At 42.6% G+C, this 27,347-nt stretch overlaps 1 protein-coding gene across 4 annotated transcripts in view; it reads right to left on the bottom strand.

Annotated features, from left to right (window-relative positions):
• The window catches only part of gbf1 (golgi brefeldin A resistant guanine nucleotide exchange factor 1), an 85,924-nt gene that overhangs the window by 27,007 nt on the left and 31,570 nt on the right, over positions 1-27,347 (bottom strand). For 2 of the 4 annotated variants that reach the window (XM_080449959.1, XM_080449961.1), the window contains exons 4-12: positions 16,439-16,570; positions 9,440-9,558; positions 8,600-8,708; positions 8,009-8,069; positions 5,156-5,210; positions 2,364-2,508; positions 1,737-1,954; positions 1,113-1,284; positions 489-700 (exon numbers count right to left, since the gene is read on the bottom strand). In XM_080449959.1, coding sequence (XP_080306085.1) covers positions 489-700; positions 1,113-1,284; positions 1,737-1,954; positions 2,364-2,508; positions 5,156-5,210; positions 8,009-8,069; positions 8,600-8,708; positions 9,440-9,558; positions 16,439-16,570 — 1,223 coding nt within the window. The remainder of the gene's footprint in view (positions 1-488; positions 701-1,112; positions 1,285-1,736; positions 1,955-2,363; positions 2,509-5,155; positions 5,211-8,008; positions 8,070-8,599; positions 8,709-9,439; positions 9,559-16,438; positions 16,571-27,347) is intronic. The other 2 variants (XM_080449960.1, XM_080449962.1) reach the window with 1 other exon arrangement.

The following is a 27,347-nucleotide window of genomic DNA, read 5'->3' as shown; positions in this document are numbered from 1 at the left end:
AATACAGTATAACTTATACAATTGGGGTGGTTGTATTTTGTCTCCTTGCTCTTCTATTGAGACATTTAGATCGTATCAAAGGTCATGTCTCACCTAGACACAGGCTGACACAAATGTATCCCCTAAGTAAGGAGGCAAGCTCTATTATCTCAATGGTAAAAATGTCAGCACTTGCTCAACCGGGTTCGAATCCGGGGTAGAAGAGGAAAGTTACATTGCACAGGCTTTTAACAAGTATTGTTAGAACAAAATTATGTATTTTCAACCAAATCTGTCATTTTTGTCAAGCAAAAGGTTATATCATTGGGTATATAACTGCATATAATTTCTAGCTTATTTTTATATTTAAGTAAATAGTTGTATATAACGTTTCTATACCGTTGCTTTCAATGTAATGCACCAACCTCACCGAGACAAATTCCTCTTATATGGGAACATACTGTACCCGTCAATAAAAAAACATTCCGATTCAGACTGTGATAACTGACCTGGAAGAGGTGTCTGACGAGCTCATCTTTGACCAGTCCCAGGAGTGACTGGTAGTTGTTGATGTGTGCAGACTCTAAGGCCACGGTCAGCAGCTGCAGGCCCATGTGCATCATGGCCTCTGTGTTGTGACGGTCGTGGGGGTTGGTCAGCGAGATGAGGAAGCGGAAGAGCTCCCGCAGGCACGGTAAGCCGTATGGGATGAGGGACGCTCCTACAAGGATGGGAGTTGTGTTAGAACGCACTTGTGGTAAGCTGCATCCGTTGCCTAAATTGTAAATTGTAGAATTTGTACACTCTCACGCACACATGCACACATACACACAGAACAAAATATCTATACTCCCTGTACATAAATATTTATTGAACCCTAGAATATTCCGGGCACGTCATAACAGACAAACATTCTGTGAAAACACGCAACCTGCACAAGTTTGAGCTTGTAGATCGCCTATTTTCACAGAAATGCTCGCCTACTATGACATGCCCGGAACATTCTATGGTTCCAGTAGTTTATACACCAAAGAGATTCGGTGTGGAAAAAAAGCAGTGGGCCAAGGGCAGAGCCCTGTGGGAGTTTATGTGGTTAAAGCAATAGGGGGTAGAATAATGAACTAGATTCTAACCATCTCTCTGTGTGGACTGTGTGAAGCGCACTCCTCTGGGGTTCACGTAGTCCATGTCATGTACCGAAGCGCCGTCCGACTGCTCTGTGACAGATTCTCTGTCCTCCAGGACCTCAGGGATGGATTCTACAGACGCTGAATGGACCTGTTCCACCTGCTTGCCATGCTCAGACTGGACCGGAGAGCAGAAGAAGAGAAAGAGAGAAAGTACCACTTTAGGGCTGGGCGATATGACTTCAAATCAATATCACGATTATTTCAAACTTTTGCCTTGATTGCGATTAATTAACACATTTTTTAAACTAGCAGATCTACAAGCTCAAAATGCGTCACGGTGGGATGCGTTGTGAGCTTGTAGATCGGCTATTGTCGATATTGTTATACACTACCATTGTACAACGAAGTAGAGTAGAATACTGGATTAAGTGGTTAATCAGTCTACTTAAAAACAAAAAAAATGCATCCTGCCACGTTGTCTATATGAACTTTTGATCATTTTTTGAAAATGTATGAACATTTGCCACGATGATCTCAAATAATTGCGAGTATCTCAAACAATTGCGATTAGTTGTTTATGTCATAATTTTGACAGGCCTACTAGGTACTGGACAGAGGGGGCTCTACCTGTGCCTCCAGCCTGCTGGGCTCTGTTCCTGGCGTGGAGGCGCTAGTGCCAGGAGTCGTGGCGGTCGAGCTGCTCTGCTCTAGGTCCGTCAGGTCTTCCCTGGAGGTGGCCTTGGAGCAGGTGTCCAGGCCGCTGTCTGCGATGGAGGAGCCAACGCTGTCTGAGGCCGACAGGCTGGGCATGGAGGAGCCATGCTCGATGAATGGGACCCCACCTGCTGGGACAGAGCCATTGGGCATCCACCTTTGGTGTTATTCCAAAACGTGCCATATATCTTAACACAAAATACTACGTTTTAGCCAAAATCCTTTTCTGAATGCTTTTCTGAGCAGCGAGCAGCCAAATTAATCCTGCGAATCTCTGCACATTGGGAGTTATCACAATTTGGAGTCATATGGAAGATGACTAATCTGCTTTTTATATCAATATCTAAAAATCAACAAATCCCTAACTACCCCTCTAATAACAGTATCCTCAAATTGCACATTACAGGGCTATTACCACCCCGCCCCCCAGGGCCCTCCGGGGCATGTACATTCATAGAACTTGACGCCAGGTTCCAAGAAACAGTGAATGTGTGTGTGCGTGTGTGAGAGATACTGTGTGTATGTGTGTGTTTGTCTCACCAGAGAGGTTGTTGTTGCTGAGTGCAGGTTGAGTTTGCTCCATCTGACCAGAGGTGTTCTTGCCGGTCTGACGAAGAGGCCGCGGTGAGCGCTTCTGCTTCTTCCACTTGGACGACTCACTCATCCCACCTGCCCGCATCTTCAACTGGAACCCAGGAAAGACAAAAAGGGCTACATTGAACAGGGTCCTAGTTGGGATTTTGTGATAATGGTGACACATGCCTGTTGTTAGTGAATAATGCAAGAATTAATAACGCCCCTTAATTCTAGTCATCATTATTGCATCAGGAATCACACAATGCAAGGTAATGCAGAAACACTGTTGACATGGGTAGAGAAATCTGAGAATAACTAGCATTACATGCACACAAGCCAGATGTAGCAATGACACAACATTCTGCTCTCCTGATGTGCATCTGCAATGGTGTCAGTGGTAGAGCACAATATATTAATGCTCTTCAGTGATTACACACATCCCATTTGCAAACACACTAAACAATAAAGTTCAACATGACAGCTGGATGACAGACAGATGAATAATACAGCTGCATGCACCATCCCATTTGCAAAAGCACACAGCATAATGGGTGACCTCCAAAGCGTGATATAGGCAAAACAAAGGGTTAACTTAATCACAAAACATTCACAAAAAAGGTGTGATGCATTATTGTTTCAATGATTAAATCCGTCCAGATATCTAAAACAACTCGACTCCCTTAAGAGCAAAAAACACATTGAAATCATAGGTATTATATACCTATACTCAGCACCAAAACTCCAGGAATATTAAAAAATAAGTAGTGGGACGTTAGTGGGTTGAGAATAAACGGAGAAGGTAAATGTTATAGGAAAAGGGGCTGGGGATGGGGGTGGGTCATTCCGGAACCTGATCACTGGAAGTCATCTTCCTTACCTGCACTCTTTTGTTTTTCCACAAGATATTGTAAGCCTCGGGAGAGAAGGGGGAGTGGGCAGGTGCCCGTGGTTAGTGATGGGCAACAAGTTAGCAGCAGTACGTACAGACCAGACACCGAAACACGCACACTGATGCATGATGGGAGCGAGACGGGGGACGGGGGGACGGGGGGGCACCATGCAATGCAAACCCCACTGGGATGGCCCTGTCTTTGGGAAGGATGAGGTATCACTGGGGAATCAAATCAGCAGTTCATGAGGACCAGACAGTGTAGAAGGAATGGCAGGCAAATCAGGTCACATGGCAAGGCTCGTAGGATTGGAGAAAACGGCTTCACGGGAGAACATCATATCGATATCGTCGCTGACGGGCAGAAACCTTGTATGTCCAAAACCGTTAGTTTTCACAAAATGGTAAAAAAAAAGAATCTGTGATCTAACGGCTCCAATGTACAGTAGATAATAATTTAGTCAGCTCTTGCCGATTCTACAAATGCCTTCAAAATCAGTAGTTCTCTTTCGTGCCAAGGGCCCCCCCCAAACACTTTCAAGATTTTTCAAAAATGTTGAAAAATAGCAGATCTACAAGCTCGCAGCGCGGCATGAAGTCACACACTGTGAGCTTGTATATCTGCTATTTTTGAATAGCCAGCGCTAAAATCTAAAATGACACAGATATGCTTTCCCGGTTTCAATGGGTTAAATATTTATATAAAAAAAGTATTTATAAAAAATATATATTTATAAAACCAACAGAGACTTAAACACTTTCAACCTAAAACATATAAAATAGGGCATTCATTTATGTAAAAACTTTAACAGATGAAATATGGAGATAAAAGGTTTCTGCCCAGCATCAATGATATGTAGTGACAATATAAATATGACGGAAAGAAATGTCATATTTAATGGTAGATTTAGAGTTTGTTTTTCTGTCTCTGATCGGCGGTTCAATGCAGTTACGGCTTATATCCAATCCAAGCCATGAGATGCATGCATGGGATTATGACTGCAAACAAACAACATCTGATATTTATTGTTATACAGCCTGAAACTGCTAACTACATAATTTCATTATGTTGGTGAAATCTGTGAGTAAGCGGAATAACAGACAAATGTTTTCTAATCTCCAAAACAATACATTTAGTCATGTTTTTACTAACAGATGTAGGTTTAGGTTAGGATTTCAACACCTTAAAGAAAACTATAATTAAATGAAAACATCCTGCAAACCCAAGGCATGAACTCTGTGCAAAATGCTTCCAGCTACATTTTTAATAATAACCCAATGCACCCTTCATGCACTCTCTCCAAGCCATGCTAACCCTGCCTATGTCAATGCACTAGACAGCTGGGGCCAACCAACAGCAGTGTCCTCAGTTAAGTACCCTCTCTAGGCCATTCTGACTGGTGTTTCTAGGCTGCTCTGCACAAATAAGATCCTGTGTGTCCAGGATACACGATGGTATCTGTGGGGGAGGAAAACAGGCAGACATGTGCAGCTGAAACACGGGCAACTCAAAAAGGACACACAAAAATAAATAGGCAGACAGTGAAGTGGATGAGAGAAGGTGGGATTAGAGGTGGAGCGAGCAGAAAGAGGGTACGTGTTGGACTCTTAAGTCCTTTCAACCGACTACAGCGGTTTACGCCAGTTTTCCCTAAAAATGTTATGAAACAAAAGCCACCTCGAGTGCCCTGCATTAAATTTGCTTACAAAGAAGAAAGAAAACCTCATGTCTGACAATGAATAGGCTTATGGCACAATGATGGGGAGGACAGGAACACAGAGAACAAGAACAAGGGAGGAAGAGAGAGGAGGGGGGGGGGGCAAGCAGATGAGAAAAAAACTTCACATTCATCACACTCCTTTTTACCTTCTTCATGTTGGCACCCACAAAACTCTTGGCCTCCTCCTTGAACTGGGGTAGTCTGGAGAGAAAAATAAAAGCAAGAAAACTTGAAGTTGTATTGGAAAACAAACTGTGTTGGTACTTGAATGATGGACCACTTTAATCGCATGAATGAATTCACAGAACTTCATTTGTCAGCCAGCAGGAAACCTTACATTGATCAAGCCAAAACTGCTTCTACGACAACGGCTGACTGACACAAGTCCTTATCTTTTTAGGCTAAATCTGAAATGCAAACATAAGGGCACATGTTCTATGCGCTGCAAAAAACTAATAACTAGTAAATAATTACTTATTAATTAGTAATTTAGTTATTTAATTTGTAGGATATTGTAAAATTCAATGTAGATAAAATACAGTTTTGGAGCGATATCACGACAACACCTAAAATGTGCAAATAATCAAATATGATCTAGCATTGCGTTTTATTTTAGTCTTGTATGCAAAGGAGAAAGAGCTTGCAGAATGCATTATGTTACTCCACAATAGATGGGAGAAAAAGCCTCAACACAAAGACAAAACAAAGCATGTGAGATACTAGGCTGCCAGAGGCAATATAACACTGGGTGATTCAACATCCTTAAAATGAGCTGCAAATAAACGACTCCGAGGCTTGATGAGATGAGCCCTGTTAGCCAATGTTCTCAACCATGAGCCACTAAGTTTCTATGGACTCTTGGGCTTTGCTGTAAAATGAGATGTCACCGCCGGTGGCGCACACACACACACACACACACACACACACGAAACAAGGGGGGGGCGACAACGGGGTCCCCCTGACGTTAACTCCACGTTAATGGAGTGTTGTCTTGCTGCCACGATTATTGGATGATCTGTGGGTCCAACAGATTAACATACCTAATACTTTCAGCAGGCAATCTAAGCCTCCTTCTGAGGAGACCAGGAGAGCTGCAGCTCATTATTCCATGACCGAGGGGTTTGGGGGGGGGAGGGGGGGGCACCCCAGACCCACTCACATCTCTATTATCCAGGGACCGTGTACAAGTGGGAGACTGGGGATGGACATGAGCAAAATGAGATGTGGTGTGCGTGTGTGTGTCTTGTGAGTGATACCAGAAGCACGTAGTAAAAAGGCCATGCTAAATATACATCTCTTCGAAGGCAGGGATGCCTTCTTTAACGACAATGACTGTCATGCTTTTCTATTTCCATGCCCCTGCAGTAAAAGCCACGTTAGCGGGTATGATAACAAGATGCGACACCATAGTTCTCTGGCAATAAAAAAAACAACAAGAAAACAAGCCGACAGCGCTTTTGAGGGTGTGTCAGTGAATGGCGATAAGCTTGGCAAAAATCAATAGTGGGCTCCAATGAAGGAAGGTAATGCAACGCTTTGTTTCAAATCCTGCATCAAATAGACTTGGCTGAGATGGGCACACCTTCAGAGGAGGAGGGCGAATTTACACCGTGACTTTATTTCTGAGCTCTGTTTGTTCTTGTGCCATGCGCTGCCTCGCGCATAGAGATGGAGACAATTCCGTCGGGCTTGATTTTCTGATCGCTTCTGTCTGGGATTACTGGCCATGCTAATTCTCCCTATCTGTATGGTGTGTGTGTGTGTGTGTGTGTGTGTGTGTGTATGTGTATGTGTGTGTGTGTGTGTGTGTTCATTTCAGGGGGAGAGTCTGTGTGTTTGGGACTAGAAGCGATCATGGCTGTCAGTAAGAAGCTCGTCTCTCCATATATCAACTTCAACTGTTATTAATGCCCTACTTCCTCGTATGATAGCGTCGCGTAAAAGTCGAATTGCAAACCCAATGCGACACGTTGTAAGCTTGTAGATCTGCTATTTTTGAAAAAAAATTAATTAAGTGAAAGAGTCTGCCTGTGGGTTTTAGAAATATTTAACCAATGAAAAGAATTTGAACAAGAGCTTCAGACTAAATTACAACTATATTCAATCTATCGGAACACAGGTCCTGAAAGGTTCTGGGCATATAAGGTTTCCACCAGACAGCGACGCTAAGCTACACTACCACAGCAGAGACCATCTTCATCTATATGCAGATCATACAGTCCGGAGCTCAATTGGCTCATCCCCTCGTCTGTGGCTGAATGTGACTGGCACTCTGATGTGAGATGGGGGAGGGGAGCGTGCTGGTGAAGGGGAGAGGGGCGACAGGGAAAGGGCCTCTTATGCTAAATGCCAACAGGAAATCGTGTTATTCCATTAGTGGATCAGTGACCCGTTGACACGGTGCATAGCGCAAATGAAATGCATGATCTAAAGGGAGTAATGATGCACTGGAGCCATGTTTATGGAGAAAATCTTATATTTGCAATCCACGGGTGACCGAAGGGCGCAAATGAGTCCCTGTCACTGACTTGAGATCAGTGGCTGTATCATGCAGTACAGTCTTTCTTCTATTTGTTATCAAGTGGGGGGACATGACTTTAAAACAGCATCCACAATCACTGGCAATTTCAAATGTCATCCCCATGAGAGGCAATGTGTCGTTTTTAATTGGTCTAAGTGGTTTCCCCAAACACTCCCTTAAACGACCAGGAAGTTTTAATGAACAAAAATAAACTCTGCGCCTGGCAGACTAACCTATAACCCAACACCTTTCTTTTTGCCGTGGTTTCTGGGGAGTTTCCCCTAGACAGCAGTCCAACTCCAATCTCCTAATTGAACGTTGCGTGTACAGTAGGTGTTATTGTTCAAACGTTATGGGTAACCTGAAGAATCTTTTTCTTTTCCCTGGATGGCAGAGGGGATTTGGGTTCAGATTTAAGACATACACCTTTTCCCCATACTCCTTTTCACCTTCCTCCTCCTACACCTGTCCCATTTACCTGGAGAATAGTAGCTGGACCATGTCCACGAGTGTGTGTTCGGCAGACTTCCTCAAGAGCTCTGAATAAGGAAGGGAGGGGGGTGGGGGGGAGAGACAGAAAGAGAGAGAGGAGAAACAGGTTAGGTGGCATGAGAGTGGCGAGGGAAACAAAAAGAAAATAAAGAGAGAGCGAGGGGGACCTCAAGTCCACCTCTGTTTGGCAGGGCTTAGAGGGGATGCTTATTAAGGCACAGTTGACAGCTCAGAGGTACAGAGAGCTAAGGGTTAGTGGACTCAAAACTGTGAGGCTGGAGTTGAGAGCGAGCAGGGAGTTCTTACTTACCGTTAAGTCCATGTGCATTATGGGATGCCTGAGGCTACAAGTATGAATAAAAACTGTGGGAAATGCGTCCGTGTGATGCAATGGGTTTATGTGATGTTTTCTGAAGCAGCTACAATAAAGATGGCGTATGTGTCTTCCCAGAAATAAGTAATGAATCAGAAACATTGTCTGGCAGAATTCCCAGGTGTACCGTGATGTATGTGACATGGATAGAGAAGAGACAGAATAGAGAGATCGAAAAAAGAGAGGAGATGGAATAAGACTCACCGCTGAGACGCATCTCAAAACAGATGCGGAAACAAGACTGCATGATCTCACAAACAGACTCATTGGTCAGGTGGGCTCCGACCGGTGTCAACAGCAACGTCCTGAGGACCTGGTGTAGCGGGCAGACAATGTGTGATTGAACAAATATCCTCAGGCCAACACTTTCATGCTTGGAAGTTAAGAATATAGATATTGTTCACCTGAACAATAACTTGTGTTCCCTTTCATTACCATACAGCCAGCTGTGTTTGCATTTCGAGTGAAAATTGCTCCGACATTTACAGAATCATGGTAAGTGCACTTTTTAACCCATTTAGACCTGAGTCCAATTCTAAAAACGCCTTCTAAATTAAGTTTTCTGAAAAACTTCAAATATTTATTCCAAAATTTCAACAAATGTATGTTGCTATATACTGTACATAGCAACAAGAACCCCAAAAGGGGTTTCCGTCCTGAAAGGTATAGTTACAAAATGGGTTAATGCAAACGTAAAATGTATTTAACAACCAAATTAATTAAGCCATTTCTATTCTACCATCATCATTTATATTCTGATATAATACTCCTGTGCAGTTGTCAAAACCATCAAAACTTTCCTTTGGGACTTATTTAACATAGAACACAGTTTTCTATAGTTCTTACGTAGGGGGTTGACAGCATCTAATAATAGTAATAATAATACATTTGATTTGTAATGCACTTTTCATTCAACAAGGAATCTCAGAGTGCCACATGGTAAAACTAATCTTACCTATAGGATATTGTATAATTGTGTGACATTTACTGTGTTAAACTCAACGAACAGCGTGTAGTAACTTGCAGATCAACTGTGTCTTGTACCTGTAGGATTTTCATTAGGACCACTTCATCACTTGCAGGGTCTGTTCCAACAAATCTGGCATGTGTGACAGCGTCCGCCATGTTCTCAATGGCCTCTGCCGCTGCCTCATGGTTGGCATCTGTAAAAAGGATAGAATAAATGTGTGTTGTGTAGTCTTTGGTGATGTTTTCTGATCCGTTACATTTATAAGCCAACATGTTCTAAGTCTAAGACCTTACAATCTAAAGTCTTTCATTGGGGCAAATCAAATGCAACATAGGCCTGTTCAAACCCATATGGGAACGGTGAAGACTTTTAAAATGTGTACGAACAGTGCATAAGAAACTGCAAAGTATTTTTTGGAAAGCAATAGCTAACAACCACGGTGTAACCTCAGATGATCTATACTTTTTCAGTTGGGCCGAGGCCAGGAATAACCCCCACATCTGCAGTTGCGACACGCTTTGGCAAACAAGCACTTTACTGTGATTATTAAGGAATCACCAGATACATTTTCGCAATGTCTTAACATATGTCTGACCTAATCAAATGAGGTCAGACACACACACACATCTGATATGTTCCATCCAGAATGTACTTCAAAGCCAGGGATGTAATCACCAGATGTGGCCTTTTGTGAAGGAGAGGCTGGGGCAAATTGGATGTCAGGGCAACGGGAGCTGGTGTTTTTGAAACTCGAGCAGTTGGCCAGATAGCTGCCAGGAGTCAGCCTGTTTTTCTTTCCCATCGCCTTCAAGAGCCGCAATTCATTAACTAATAAGCATGGGGTGGACTGAGGGAGGAGGAGGAGGAGGAGGAGGGGGCAATGGGTGGAGAGGGTGAGAGCTTTCCAGGTGAAACTGTGATGCAGCTGTAGATTCCAGGCAGGGGGGTTGGGACTGTCAAAAAAATGACAACAAATGAACTGGACACAAATGTGTTGGATTAGAAACGTGTGCATGTATGTAAAAGTATACGATACTGGAAGGAAGGCAGTGTACAATTGAGACGTTGCTTAGTTGCCGTACGGTAAAATGTAAATGCCGTGTTATAGCATGTTTCTTTTGCTTAATGTTTTATGTAAAGCACATTGAATTGCCTTGCCTTAACATCCACTTCTGAGAGATTTAAAATTGAGCCACATGGACCCGAAAGGGTTTTACTGAGGATTTTACTGTGTGAGACCCCGTCCGGGCGTGGTCAAAATGGCAGCAAGCAGCAAGCATGGCGGTTGTGCTGAAAACATCGGCATCCACACACAGAAACTGGAGACCGAGGGGAGATCCAACAGGATGTCAGAAGTGATATAAAACACTAATCCTTCTCTTGGCACCGAGTCCACACAAGCAGTGTCAAAAGGAGAGGGAACCATTGTTAAAATAACATAGGCTAAAGAGATAGACTCTGTGTGTGTGTGTGCCTGGGGGTATGTACAGTACCATAAAGTCAATTGGGGGAGGGGGGGGGGGGTAGAAACAGCTGTCACGTAAAGCAGTTAAATTATATCAAACTCTGTCGTGAAATCAAAGAACTAGTTTGAGTGGGAAGAGAGCCGTAGGGACAGAGTGCTTTTTTTTTAGGCATGCCACACAAAAAGCTCTCAAGCCGCACTCTGCACAAGGGCCAATACATCTTTAGAAACCAAACAAAAGGACTGCTGGTTTTTCCCCTGGTCAAGAGAGAAGTTCAGTTTGTTCACCTGTTCACCCTCTGAATAGCAACACGATCACCTATAAACTATTAACTAGGCTGCATTTTATTAAGATTGGGCATATTGTTAAAATGCACTACTGTAGTCACAAAGAAAGCATACAATGTTGTGTAATAGTGCTTGAAGACAGTTTCTTTATGTAATTGCATATTTTGTCTTTATGTAAGTGCAATATTTGAATAAATATACAAATACTTCAAATTATCTAATTATTTTGCTTTTTAATGTTACCCAACACATTCAGTCATAAAGGAGACTTAGCTACTGCTGGCAGTGCAGTTCATTAAGATTGGTCATATTGTTAAAATGCACTAGTCACAAAGAAAGCATACAATTTTGTGTAATAGTGCCTGAAGATAGTTAGCATGGTTTGTATATATTTGAATAAATATACAAATACTTTACACATGATTAAATTATTTTTGTTTTTTAATGTGACCCAACACATTCAGTCATAAAGGAGGCTTAGCTACTGCTCTAACATTGAGCTCATCTCCTCTGGCAGCAGCTCTGGGTTTAAGCCTCAGCTGGATCTCACTGTGAGCCCTATGAGAATAAGTGACCATGTGGCCGCTTGCAGCAGAACTGGGCTCTGCTGACTACTCTGGACCAGAGAGAGAGAGAAGAAGAAGAGATGAGAGGAATGGGGAAAGAGTAGAGGAGGAGAGATCTGGATATCTGTCAGTACCAGGGCTTAAGGCTGCTGCTCCCTCCGTGCCAGTAGACCTCAGGCCACAGATTGAGAGGAATTAGCTTGTGCTAAATGAAATGGGTGTGGGGTGTGTGTGTGTGTGTGTGTGTGTGTGTGTGTGTGTGTGTGTGTGTGTGTGTGTGTGTGTGTGTGTGTGTGTGTGTGTGTGTGTGTGTGTGTGTGTGCGCGCGCGCAAAAGAGAGTGAGTGAGTTTGTGAGCACGCATGTACATGCGTGAGAGACAGAGGGATTTCCCCTTACCAGACCCCCACAAGCGGCAGTGGCAGAGGAGAGGCAAAGAGAGAGAGAGAGAGCTGGGGGTGGGGGGGGTTGAGACGTAGGGTGCACAAAGGGGAAGACACGCCAGGGAGAACAGGGATCACATTAAGGGTGTCACGTAGACGGGAGGGGGCTCATATTCAGCGTGTCATGTGGGATAAAGAGGAACAGGACTGCCTGCTGGGGGTTGGTCTGAGAACTGACTTAGGGAAGGATATTAGAGTAATGTGTGCAAACTCATATAGAGCCCCCCGCGCTCCCCTCTCCGACACATCAGACGGCCTTGCTGAGAGTGCTGGGCTCTGTAATCAGTGTTTCTCTACAACAAAAGGACAGACGTGTTGATCCCCATGCCTACAAAGACACAGGGACCGTTATTAGACATGCCGTCGAGGATTTCTTCCATTAGTCTGTACTATCTGTTAATAGCATGTTTTGGAAATATGATATGGCCATGATTACCCCGAACACACACACCAACACACACACACACACACTCTTGTTTATTTGTAGTGCAGTGATGAAGCTATCAAGTGTTCTGAAATTAACAGGCCTAATTTAGTGTATAAGCATATTTTTCATAATACTGGGTGCAGTTGCAAAATTTCAAATGCATGTAATAGCCAAATTACTGATGGAAACATTCAAATTATACACCATACTTTATGCAGCAAGAGTACAAGGTGAAATCCTTAAGTAAAATATTGAAAACCTAAATGATGAAAGGCTTCTATTTATTTGAGATCTTGACCAAAAAAAACATTTCCAACCAGGAGATGGCAGTACTTGACAGGACCAGTGCTACAGTACCATCAATGTACTACTTAGAGTTCTACCTATCCCACTTTTACTATAGTTTTCTTAGCCTGAGAACATGTCATGGATCATTACATACTGGCAAATGAGGGTTGATAGTTAAAAACAAACAAGCAAACACACAAACAAACAAACAAAAACGGTCATAGGAGGATTAGGTTAACAACGGCTGTGAATGAGTATTTTAACCAAGTCTGCAGTTTCAACATTTGGACTAAACCTTTTCAGTGACAATTACAGTGAACTTCAAATAACCGATAGTTTTGGTACAGTGTAGATATGTCTTAGTGGGTAAATAAAGGTAACAATTTATTCCAAAATACTCTCTCTGTACCACAATTTTAAGAGGCATCAATACGCTAGAAAAGTGTGCTCCTTGGAGCGCAGATCTCCACCAGGCCAGGTTAGCTACCCAGGGCCTGCAAAATTTGGAAGCCAATTGGAATGGAAAAAAATCTGGATGATACATCTTGATCTCATGACTCCAGAGATGATGTGAACCGATTTGTGAGTTTTGGACGAAATCTGTACAAGTAGCAGCAAAAAGAGTGTTTTGAAGAAAACGCAAAATAGCGGAAAATCTTGCCAGGCAAAAATAAGCATGGACTATTTGGGGAGTTGTCATAAGCCAAAGAATCCTTGGGGAAAATAGTTTGACTGTACGACCTATGGCGAGTTATAGCCCAAAACATGAAGCAGCCTGTTCTAGTACCACCATGAGGCCGATTCCATGGACTACTGGGAGTGTGCGTGCAAAGTTTCACACTGATCGGTCCAGTGGTGCCGGAGATTAGCTGCTCACAGACAAACAAACAAACAAACAGACAAAAGGACTGACCGGGGCGAAAACATAATCTCTAGCCTTTGGCCGTTGGGCCTGGCGGCGATAATTATTATCACTTTGATTTGAAACTGTGGCCCTTTGGTTTAAATTGTTTATTTATTTTAAGATGTCTTTATGGCTCTATTGGATATTAGTGTAGAGAAACAGGAAATTAGCGTCAGACAGAAAAGAGAAATGTGATACATGCCAGGAGTCGGATTCAAACTCAGATCTTTGCGACTCACAAAGAACATATGCACCACCAGCCCTTGTTTAAATTGACGTACATTTATATCAGGACATCATACTCATGAGCATTACTCCTCAACCTCTCTTATCCAACATCAGATTCCTATGGGATCAGCTTTTACATGAGGTGTCTTTAATGTGACCTTGACATGACCCCCTGACATACTGTGGCTGCTGGGATGTGACCTTGATGTAGGAAGGAGTAGATTTAACATGTTCCCTCTGGACTCGCTGCTAACATGTCAAATTGATATTATGGACGAATGCGCAAGACCTAAAAAGGCAATGGCGATAGCCTAGAGGATTTGATATATAAAATCGAATATACATAATGCAGTAGCCTACCTAATGGGTCCAAAATAGAGGATGTAAAATTCACACAAAATGTCAACGTGGTGTAATCTCTAAAATAGACAACTTAACTTTAATTAAGAATACAATAATATAGGTCAGTTTTCATCAATATACCTAATGTATGCATGTCCCCAGGTAATACTTATCCCATACACACTTCACATTATTTTCCATGACAATTTGTAAATCTAAATTTGTAAGGAAACAAATTAAAATAGTAAAAAAAAACATTCCAGTGTCATGTGGGAGCTCTTCACACTCTTTACTAAAGACTTTTTAGTAAAAAGCGTTTTTAAGTCTTTCAATATTGTCCTTTAAAATATCCCTAGCTAACCAAGATCTCAGCTGTCCCTTCCAGAACAGTGTACTGGTGAGGTGACCATGTTAAAAAGATGGTCAAACCTTCGCAGCATTCAGGGAACACAGGTTGAGTCTACGGACAAAACAAAACAATATCACAGTCTATCGATGTCATCTGACCCCCCCCTCCCCCCTCTATCATTCTACCGATGGTGTGAAAGAGTTTTAAGGTCTTCCAGGCCCCATTGCCATGGTTACATGTCCCTTTGAACACCACTGATGAAATGCAGTGTTGGTGGTGGTGGGAGGAGGGCTGGAGGAGCTCATGGAGGATTAAGGACGCTGGCGCTGGGTCTGGAGTGACAGACAGGCTCTGGGAGTCAGGGAGTAGTTTGTGAGGTTATCTGCGTGCGTGTGCGACTGTGTGTGTGTGTGTGTGTGTGTGTGTGTGTGTGTGTGTGTGTGTTAGGGATAGTGGCGGGTTGATCGTGTACACGCATATAAATCACTAACTATTTAGGAATGATTAACCAACTTTTTTTTAATAGCTCATAAATAACATTAATTATTTAATCGTATATAATTGTTTCTCGTACAATTCTGAGCATTCTGTTTTTCACAGCACAGAAAACTGAGATAGAAATAGGCCAGCTAACAGTGGAAATGAAAAGGAAGGCAGCGGTTGATGACATGAAGTTGACGGGTTTTTGGTGTGACGGGGCAGGTGGAACCATCCTAAATCAGTCCAGACCTGCAGGGTGACGTTCAAGTTAACTTTACATTATTCTCGTGAAGTGTAACACAGCAACGCTGTTTGTATCGACGTGACCTCATGTTACGGCGGTTAACCACAGATAACCACCAGCACTCCAAGTGGACAGGTTTAAAAACGCCCACCCCTGTTGTGTGTGGGTATTCTGGGGCTCTTTCTTAACCACTTGATACTATATACTTCACTTGCAGGAACTCACAACAGTGTGGTTAAGGATCAGTCTAGAATATATATTAAGAATTGATGGTAGTCACTCGAAATACACAGAAACACTTAACCTAATGACACATACTGTACTGATCAGACAAGCAGCTGAATTCTGCAACTGAACAGGCCTTTTCCAGTGAATATTTGACGAAGAAAATATGCCGTTATTTAATGTTACCATGGGTCTTATTTAGTTTAGCAATGGCTGCAGCTGTTTTGACAGCAAGCGAACATTATTTACTCAACCCTTGTTATTTAGACTAACATCTGGTGATGCATGCTCATTTCACACTTGACACAACAACTGGCGGACGGTGAGCCATATTTCCATGATGAGTGCTGCTGAGGACAGACTGTGCCGTTTGCGAGCCAAAATAAGTTTGCTTACGCATCAATTATGAGAATAGGCAATTCTTGGCATTTTTGGAAGTGAGCTGACGATGAGCAACATACGCTATTAGTCACAATAGAAACATCTGTGACCTTTATAAGTCTGCGGACATCATGCATAATCTGTTTCAATCAATTTAGTCTTCATGGGTGGCTTAAAACTCAAAAGTTGGGATCACACTTAAATTATAAATTTCCATGGAGATACGGTGTGTGTGTGTATGTATATGTGTAAATATATATACAGTACATATATGTGTATGTAAATATATAGTATATATGACACACATAATACTGTATAAGCATGTACCTGAATAAATTGCGCCAACACTGCATGCTATAGACAAAATAACAGCTTCTGCTTAATCACAAGGTTATCAAAAGAATACATGGGCTGTACCATTAGAGAAAAGTGCCATTTTCATACCTATAAGCCCGTAGGACAGAAACTTGTTGACAGAGGTGAGGGCAAGGCCTGTGATGGGGCCAGTGGTATCCTCCGACCGCACCACTTCCAGGAAGGGTCTCAGGAACACGTTGGGCTCCACATCAGGCAACTCTGAGACAAAAGAAAAAGACAAAAAGGGAAAGGAGAGTCAGTCACGATTGTACTGCACAAAAGCACCGGACACATCATGGCGATTTCATGGGTAGCAGCACACGATAAAATCCACTGCCACCATAATTCCCCCCCCCCCCCACCCTGACACCCAAACTACAAGCTCACAACTCCTCACACTGCAAGGCGTTGTGAGCTTGTAGATAATTTTCACAATGTTTGCCTTTTTCTGACGTAATATTTGACAATTTGGTATTAAAAAGGTCTTAAAAGTCATTAAATTGTAACTTTAGAAATGTACAGACCCTGTATACACTTATACTGTATGTTGGTTTGTTTACAGTTGAGTGAGAAAACAATGTTGCACATTAAGTTAATCATCTGGGGACCGCCCAAAATAATTTGGGGACCCCCCTGGGGGTCCTGACCCCCAATTTGGGAACCACTGCTCTATTGTACCGGAGAGCCTGCATAATATGAGGAGCCATAATGTCGGATGTTCTCCGTGTGTCAACTGAAGATGTCTCACAATCAATCTTGGTTTATAGCCTGGAGACATGCCATGGCGCTAGTTAGCGAAGCAGAAATTCAACATGGGATTAATAACAAGTCCTGTGCTCTAAAGGAACCTCATTCTGATGTAGAACAGTACATATGAACAGTACATATGTACATGTAAGAGTTATTTTTAAAAGGACAGATACAACTACAAGGGCATTTTACAAGCAACTGCCAGCATCACAGTATTTTTAGCTGATTGCTAGTTTCCACCTCCCGACCTTGGAGCAGGCTGTTAGACATATACAACGGGATTAGGTGTCCTTGCTCAAGGGCACTTTTGCACTACTTAGCTCTCTAGGGGTCTCTGGGAATCAAACCAGCAATCTTTCAATTAGGCCTACTGTATATAGCAACCTCTCTGGCAATCCTATTGTCCCCCCCAAGTACTAAGAAACTGGCTATGAAGAAATTGTTACATAACATTACACATCATACTCTAACAAGTATGCAGAAAATTCAGCGATATTACTTTCAAATATCTTTAAAGCCCCTCAACATTCCCCGCTTATTCATCCCTCATCGTGCCAGCAGTTTCCTGTTAATCCCCGCCATGTGTGGTGTGCCACAGCCCATGGTAGGCCTTAGCCCCAAACTTTGTTGTGCACACAAACGGGCCAAGACAAGAGCGGTCAACAGCACTGTGAGGAGTTTAATAACTCCTACCCCCCCACTAAAGGTCTGTGTAAACAGCACTAGTTGCCCTAGGGGGGAACAGATCACTGGGGAATTAGCCACGCAGGAGGTTGTAACCTCCTCTCTGCTGCCTGTCCGTCCATGAGAGATGGAACATTGGTGTGGGGGGTGGGGAGCTTCAATGGGAAAACTGTGTGAGAGAAATAATCAGCGAAAGAGATGCTAAGAGATATAAAGATGGTAAGAGATGGAGAGGAAAGAGAGGATGGGACATTCACCTTGGTTGTTACTCTATGTTTCTTTTCTTTTTTTTTCAAAGCAGCTTGATTAATGAAAATGACAAGAGATTGACTGTCATAGAGAGCGTAGTCTCGCGTGGCCAAACTCTTGCCTCCCACAATTTTCAAATGCTTCCGGTCATACAGTCTGGAGCGCGGAAACTCCGATCATGAGCAAGCGATAAAGCGGATGTGAAGCCTCCCCCCCACTTCCGTTTCGTCTTTACAGTCGCGCAAATTTGTCCTAATATAAATCAAACTCATCTAAGCATATATAGCTTGCTGCTTAGCAGAAATGGAAATTAAAAAATAAAATGTAAAGATATTTTAAAATATATTTTCAGAAATGACTAACAGATGTCAACTTCCGTGTTCGGATTTCGGGCGGTGTAGTTCCAAACTCTATATAGCGTTCGGAGATTGTAAAATAGTTGCGGGCTACGTGAGACTATAGAAGGGATGGTGGTGGGGGATCTCAGAGTGATACTAGTAGCTCAGTAGGGTCACAGTGAGTAGACTAAAATCTCACCAACATCGCTGACAACAGCCCCTGTGTTTGTGTACCATAATTCCAAGTGGGAGAAATGACAATGCCCTCCTAACAGGGGTGTAGCCAGCGAATGTCAATAAAAATAATTGTATTCAAGAAAACAAGCACAGTCGGGACGATGAGTAAGCTTACTTATTACAACTTCAGTGAGATACAACGCAGAGCTTCCCTCTTTTTTTAAGGTAAATTGCTGGCCATCTAAGGTATTTTAAGTTGTGTGCCAATGTCACAGGCCAAAACGAAAAACTGATCTACAAGCTCACAGCACGTCACTTCGTGGCACGTTGTGAGCTTGTAGATTGACCCGGCATCAGACTAAACAATGGGAAAAGCACTTCAGGCTCTGACTTGGATAGTCTCTCTCTCTATTTTATGAAGGGAATTGAGAAAGAGAGGGGGTCAGGACAGAGCAGCAAAAATACAAACCAGGTAAAACAACAAGGGGCAAATTAGTGGAGTCACGCACGCCGCCACAAAGCGTTGTGCCCAAATAGTGCTTGCCACAGCAATACCGTGAGGATTAGGGCCTTCTCCAGAACAGCTATACTCCAAACGCGAAAAAACAACTTCAAAGGGGCACAAGTAGAGCCTCCAACCAATTTCCAAAAGTGCACATGTGACCGCTGCGCCTTAGTGTGTGATACCCAATACCCCGGCGGCTTGTTTGGAAATAAAATATGTAATAATTTAGAAATTTCCCCACTCTCTTCATCAGCCGCCAGGTCACTTTTAGGACTTGCCTCCAAAAGCAAATCTTCTCATGCTTGTTTTTTTGTTATATTTTTAAAGCCTGGTGTTATGTATGTATCTATGTAGGGGAGGGACAGACTATTTGGTGTAAGTTTAACTATTTATTTGGGTTGGACTCAAAGAACCTTTGCTACGGCAAAATTGTTTGCCTCCATCAAATATCAAAGACAAAGAAAAAAAAACAAAGACAAAGTTATAAATCAACCTCCAAAAAAATATATAAAAATCAAGTGTCAACTCCAAAGACAGAGGAGGCTCTGTTGGTTCAATCATTCCATCAGCTTCCAGAAAACTTTTTAAAGGGGGGTCTTAGTGTCCCATTACTTTACAGTGGAGAAAATACCATGTGGTAAGGGTGGAAGGAGGGTGCTCAAATGAATCTGTCAATAGATCCTGATGAAGACTTCATCAAAGGCGATCACCCTGTAAGCGCCACGGTTGCGTTCCCAAAGACACCCAGATTGGAAACTCAATTGTGTTGTATTGATCCGACTGGCCATCGGTGAACACAGGGCTGGGCTGGAGCACTATGTCTGTGGCCACCACCAATCTTCTTAAATGAAGGCTAAATACACATTCTGTACTTCAGATCAATCTCCCGGGCTTGTGGAGTGGAGTGAAATAAATAACGATGGCCACAGTCGTGGTGAAGCAATCACGCTGTAACCAGGTTGACCTCTGACTGACATTGACCAAAATAAAAAAGCAGGATTAATGTGACCGGCCCAGCCATGCATGTGGCAATCTAAGGGCTGTTTTTTTTTTTGCGGGTACGAGTTGAGCGAAGGAGCGCATGTACGCGTACAACTCGAGTTCGGCTTAATTGGTAGAAAAGGTTTGTGAAATGAGCATATCAGGATTCACCATTGGCCTAATCCTATCTACCTTTACCATGTTGGAGCCCCATCCTGCTGCTGTGTGCTTTGGAGTGAGCAGCCAGCCATGTGTGGCTTACCTCTACAAATGACCCCAGCAGAGAGAGGGGGGGGGGGGGGGGGGGGGGGAGGGGGCTGAACCTTTGCCCCCCAGGAGAGCACCTCAGGATGAGGCAGGCTAGGCACAGAACAGGAGCCATCTCTAACACATGCACATCCATTGGCACTGAACCAGAAAGGGCTTAGAACGCAGGGACCAACACAAGCTGTGTGCGAACCATAATGTGAAGAGAAAGAAGAAAGTGAACAAGGGATTTGCCAACCTAGACAGTGAATAGAAACTTGAAAGACAGACTGGAACAAAATGAACATCCATATGTCTCACAATACTGTAGATAAATAAACAATGTGTTAATCTTGTACCAGTATTCACACTTAAGTCATGTCACGATGTGTCCAAAATGAGTTTTCCTAACATCAGTGCAATGCTTCGTTAGCCGAGCGTCCGACTTGGAACTAGAGTTCAAACACCCAATACCCAATTCTTTTCATGCCCAACACATCAAAAGAGAAAAAGGATTATTTTCTTAGCGTATTGGCAGTGCAACTAAGTAACTTCCTTGTCCTAGTACAGCAAGTTAAATAAAGCACACATTGGCCAATATCCAAAATGGTACAAAACGCAGAAGAATTTAGCTGCATGAAATCAAACAGAAATCTAACACAAAACATATGCTGCACACAGCGCTACTGACAACTGATAGGACTTTGATATCATAATGGCAGATACTGTGTTAGCACAAGGTCCAGTATTTCAGCAGAGGGAAGTTGTGATCTGATCATCTAAACTCACGGCGCGGTACTCAGTGACCATCAGATGTAGTTTTTTTTCAATAATTGTGTTGTTTCCTTTGGAATACAACTGCACCAACCAAGAGAAATCAGAATTCCATGTTAGCCACAGTGTTCACTCTACAAACAAAAAGTCAATTTTACAAAGTATGCGGGCATTCAAGTACCTCCATCACTGTGCACTGTGTGTGCGCATGTTAGTGCTATTGAAAAGTAGGGGGAGAGAAAGACGAGTATAGAATAGCTGTGTGTGTGTGTGTGTGTGTGTGTGTGTGTGTGTGTGTGTGTGTGTGTGTGTGTGTGTGTGTGTGTGTGTGTGTGTGTGAGAGAGAGAGAGAGAGAAAGATAGAGAGAGGGCCGGTGGGGGTGGGGGCGCAGAGCTATTCAGAGCTGCACATGATTACAACACCAGAAATACAAACACTGCTTGGCTGTGGACGTTGGGTCCGGCAGCCTCTTTGTATTTGCCTAATATAATCACAAAAGGCTGAATAACTTTATTTATCAGCCTCCTGTGTCATATATTTTACCCAGTGCTATAAGCACACTGCCCTCTGCCTCTGCTGCTCTTACATGTCTTTCCACACTTGCTCTTTAAAGCCTGCCACTTGACATAACTTTCAGGTTGTCTTTCACATGAGACAAACAATCGTTTCAGGAAAACAATGGAACCCCAATCATCATTAATGTCCTATCCACTGCGTTTCCAACAAGACAAAGAGTCTAAAAGCCTCTTTACGCACAACTGGACCCAAGTGAACTGACCAGCATAGGGGCGTTTTGATTTAATTTAATTTAGGTTAAATGTACCAAATAACAAAAAATATTGTTAGTGCCAGAATTGAGGACAGGGGTATGGAATTCAATGAAGTACCTAAAACAAAGTATGCTTTGTAACAGATAACAGCAGTTAAGTAATATATAGCGACAGCTTTGTCAAATCACTGAGGCTCAACTTTACGCACGGACAAGCACACGTTCAACACGGGCCCCCAATTGAGACACAGTTCACAAGCTTTCACAGTGAAAATTTGCTCAAAACAAAATGACACTCTTGAGTCTTGATAAGGGGGCAAAAAGGGGGGGGGGCGGGCAGGTGGAGAGTGAGTTGAGGTTGAGGGAGGGGTGAATCACCCCTGTGACCGACGCAGCGGCCCAAAACCAAACACTGATGGTTATTGATCTAAAACTCGACTGCTGCTGGAATTAAGATCCAGGGTCCTTCGCAGCAACACCGCAGCTCCTCAGACTGAGGAGCGGGATGACGCTTTAACAAGACCAGCGAGGCTAAATGAAATCCAGGGAGAATTCACATCTGTGCATCTGCGAGCCAAAGTCCTGCACGACCGTCCTCTTATCTATCTGTCGGGAGAAGTTTGATGCATGTCAACTCTCCCTAGCCCTCCACCCCCCTCTCGTTTCTCCTGTCTGCCCTCAGTCCCTGCATCTCTTGAAGGAAATTGGCACTTGTCGAAGGGGGCAATTAGGATGTAACAATGCTATGGAGCGCTATAAGGTCGTCTTATTTATTTTATTTTTTCTCTTTTTCGGGCCACAGTGGTATTTTATAGACGCTTTCAACAATGCCTCTGCACAACCTAAACAGGCAATTTGAAAGCCCCAGAGAAATTAAAACTTTTCCAAGTGCTTGAGAGGAAGGCTAGCTCACTTGAAGGGCTACCGCCAGAGTACATTTCCTAGAGGGGCAAATGGAATATAGTTTGCATTTGTATATACAAGTATACATACTATTGTTCAGGGAGCAAAAAGGATCAGGAAAGAGTGATACTGTACAAAGGATTGACACAACATCCATCCTGCAAGCATCACAGTACAACTATTGAACTCCTGGGGCTTAGGCCTAATCAATCATCACACAGTCAAAAATATATTTCAGCTTGATAGCAAATAAAATAGAATAAATCCATGTTTTAACAACTCTTCTAGTACCTTGCTCAATTTATCAATGTTGATTACAAACAAATAAACAGTAATAATGGCAATTCAGACCCGGACCTGGCCTAGAGGTCCGGGCACCTAGGCTCATAAGCAGCCTGACAGAGCACCGCAGGTTCGAGTCCCGTTCCCGACAGTCTTTGCGGCATGTCTCTCCCCATCTCTCTCCCCCCGTTTCCTGTCCATCTCTACTATGAAACTATAAATGAAGGCAGAAAAAGACCCCTATCTATATATCTATATATCTATATTCTTTAAAGGTAGGGTAAGTGATTTGCGTTGGTTAAAATAATTGTTAAATAGCTCTATATTCTGATAGTACTCATTGCTATAGAGTGTTTGTTCAGTATTAGGAGTCTCCTTGTCTCTCCACCTCTTTATTAAACAGAAAATGCATTTTCGTTTCAGTTTCAGTTTCATTTCCAATTTTATCCAAACAGGACAGAGAACTCAATCAGGATACAGATTAAACAAGTGAAATTGGAAGTGATGACACTAAGAAATGAGCATGCAAAATTGGAACTGGAACACTATACAAATTAAGCTTAAAAATTGGTACTTTCTCCTGATTGGCTGAGATTTTGACACCTACCGAAAAATGTATTTTCTGTTTATTAAAGAGCTGGAGAGACAGGGAGACATCTGTTACTGAAGAAACACTCTATAGCAATGATTACTATCAGAATATAGTATTTTAACCTTTTAACAAAATACTTTTTGTTTTAACCAAAAAATATCACTTACCCTACCTTTAATAATGGCAATTCAAATCAATGATTGATCAATGATAAATTCACTTGCGAGACTGATTAATTGATTGCAACTTATAATGATAATGTCCTGAGAAGCTTTTTTTTAATATATATTGTTTGGGGGCTTTTTCTGCCTTTATTGATAGGAAAGAAGGCCGACAGGAAATGGGGAGAGAGATGGGGGGGGGTGCCACACAGCAAAGGTCGTCAGGATCGGGAGTCGAACCCACGACACGCTGTCAAGCTGGATTACCAGCGTATGTGGTATGCGCCTGGACCGCTAGGCCAACGGGCGCCCCATGTCCTGAGAAGCTTGTCTCTCTCTGCAGTCTTAGAAATTAGAATATGACCGTAAAGCAGCGCCACTCCTCAATCTGCACACACACAATCCCACCCACCCCGATCATTCTCGCTTTGTTTGCCACAATCGAGGCCCCGATATTACAGACGACACCCCTAAAGACAAAACAAACACACAGAAATGGCGGGCAACTCTGACCCAAAGGGCTGCGTTCAAATTGCCCTTTGGACTCCATATTGATCATTAAGACAAACTGGAGCTCATGTCACTGGGGAGATAGAGGCTTCCCATGTTTATGAGGTGTGAGAGAGCTTGTGTGTGACATGGATGATAGCAGAAGAGACATCGCAATAATGACCACAGTGGCTCGTTCAGGAATGTGGGCCCAACACACCCCCACAACACACACACCGCACAATAGTTAAAGGGATACTTCACTTTCGGGCCGGGGACACATTTAAAAAAAATATTAAAAATAAATGAAAAAAGTTATGGAAAATTCATGGCCCCCTCACACATTAGTAGGACACTGCGTGTCGTGAGGGGGCCATGAATTTTCCATAACTTTTTTCATTTATTTTTAATATTTTTTTTAAATGTGTCCCCGGCCCGAAAGTGAAGTATCCCTTTAAGGCTTTAAAATAACTGAACAAGAATAGTTTAGTCTATTTATCTAGATATATACAATACATAATACATTTTGACCACTTAAGCCCTATTTTATTAGATCTACAAGCTCACAATGTGTTGCGACTTATTATGAGCTTGTACATCTACAGTTTTTGCTACTGTATATTCAAAGATTCTGGGAAAATATTGAATATATATAATATATACACCAAATACCACAGTACACTACCAAGGTGTAATACACTGTAGACAGTATGTGCAGTAGTATAAAATTGGAAGCAAGCTAAGCATTAAAAAACAAAGTAAACCTAGTTAAAGTAAAGCATGTGCATTTCAACAGCATGACTTCATTAGTGAACCTTGCCTGGGCTGGAGCCGGGGCCGGCACTGCACTGCTTTGCACCTGTTATCCTGTACATAAAATGTATTTTCTATGCTGCATACTTCGCACAGAAGCAGTATTATTCCGGCAGGGAGTTGGCCAGGCCCCGGCGTCCAGTTAATGTGTTTCACAGCCTGCCGTCGCCCCTATGATGGATGGACATACTTTACGCTCAATCTACTTATAAATAACGGATGTTTTATCATGCTGAATTAAAACATATGAGTGACTGACTGAGTGAGTGAGTGAGAGTAGAATGTGCACTGTGTTCACTTCCATGTTGTGTGCGAGTTTCATTTTTTTTTAAGGGGGGGGGGGGAAGAAGTGGCAGTCTTCGTTTTTGTTTATTTTTTTGTGTGAAAAACGTACTGTCACAATTCAGGAAAAGGATTGTAATATATAAATACTGTATGTGTCTGTATGTACAGTATGTATGTAATATGTATGTATATGTATATACACACACACACCTACATAATCATGCGAATTTGTAAATGATCTCAATTACAACATCCCTTGTTATTCTGTGATTAGTTTGCTGGCTCTTAAAACCATTTCCTCCAGCTGCAAATGTGACCCCCTAACTAATCCAAATCAATCCAGTTCATTCTGATGCATAAGTATTTGCTCATACTGTCATACAGTGTGGTGCCCTTCAGAAGAGGTGGCCTCGTATTATCACCTCTATTTCCAGAAAAACAAACAGTGGAGAGCAACACACTAAATTTCCATTCGATCCTTTGACCATGTACCCTTGCCAGTCTTGGTACGGTACATGTCTTGGGAAAGACACTGGGGCCCCAAGGTGAGAGATAAGGTTGGGACTGAGAAGGGCGGCGGGCTAGACATTCAAGGTGGGCCCACAGCGAGGGTTACGATGGCTATTCATTGGTGGCTATTCATTGGTGCTGGGTACAGTAAGGGGTTAAGCCACAGATGGCCATCCACTCGGCAGGATAAATCAGCACACATGCTCCGGCTTGGACTGGATTTCACGCCCCTCTTGATGAGTAGTGCCATCCACAACTGCACGGAAAGAATGAGGGGCAGAGGCACAGACCGGTAGTAGAGAAGTTCAAGGAAGAAAGCAAGACAAGAAAAAAAGAGGGAGAAATGAGAAAAGATGGAGAGCCGAGAGATTAAATGAGAAAAGGAGGAAAAGATGGGAAGGGAAATAAAAAAGAGAGAGAGAGAACAGCCGAGAGACAAAACGGGGAGAGGGCTCGTCCTTATTTGTTTCACCTGCTGCGTTCCTTCAGCTCCCCACTAATGGCATTCCCAGGGGTATGAGAGAATCCTGCAACCATGCACTGTAGTTTTAAACAACAGGCTGGGGCTACAGTGTTCACACAAGACACAATACCCATCGCCACACAGGCGCATACTAAAAAACCACAGCCCGCCTGGAATTGCAACCCACCAGTTTGGACTCGCTGAGATGACCAATTTTATTTGACAGACTGCTGTGGAATAAAGACTGCCCTTTCCAAAACAAATGCTTCCATTCTGCAAGGAACAACTCTTAATACCTATCCTTACATCGGATGATAGATCAGATCACCTGCCAAGGTTGTTGACATCTTTCTCAACAGTGCCAATAATATGCTATTAATATTAAAATATCCACTATGATGAAATTTTAATATCCTCAGATTCATGTTGTTAAATTCTTAATTCAAGACGTAGGTACAGAACTACAGTATATAAATACATTTAAAAATCAATTGATTTCAGTCACACAAAATTACAGTATAGAGGGGTATTAGATTTTATGGGGTAAAGTAATGGTCTTGTGATCTTTCATCCCTTCATTCATTCATTATAGGTTACTCTCACTCATTCTCCAGCAGTTGTAGGCTCTCTAATGCACACAGAGACATTTTATGTTAGTTTTTGGTGTGTTATTTCCGTACATCAGGAAATTGTACCAGGCAATTGAGCCCAGCATTACTCAAGGGTTTCCATTGGGATGTTAAACAACGCTAACATTTCTCTGTTAACTCTATTAATCTAATCGATTAATAGAAAGCTTTCTTTGTTACTACGCTACAGTTGCATGATCGGGTGAGATAATAAATGGAACTATATGGTAAATGATGCATTTATTTAGCGTTATTATCCAAAGTGCTTTACAATGTGCATAACATTCACACATTCATGTACACACATTCACACACAGACGTCAAGAGGTAGCCATGCAAGGCACCACACTGCTCAACAGGAGCAGTTTGGGTTTCAGTGTCTCGCTCAAGAATAC

Source organism: Gymnoscopelus braueri (assembly GCF_963280865.1).
Source record: "Gymnoscopelus braueri genome assembly, chromosome: 14".
Classification (NCBI taxonomy): domain Eukaryota; kingdom Metazoa; phylum Chordata; class Actinopteri; order Myctophiformes; family Myctophidae; genus Gymnoscopelus; species Gymnoscopelus braueri.
This window is presented reverse-complemented; position numbering and strand designations above follow the sequence as displayed.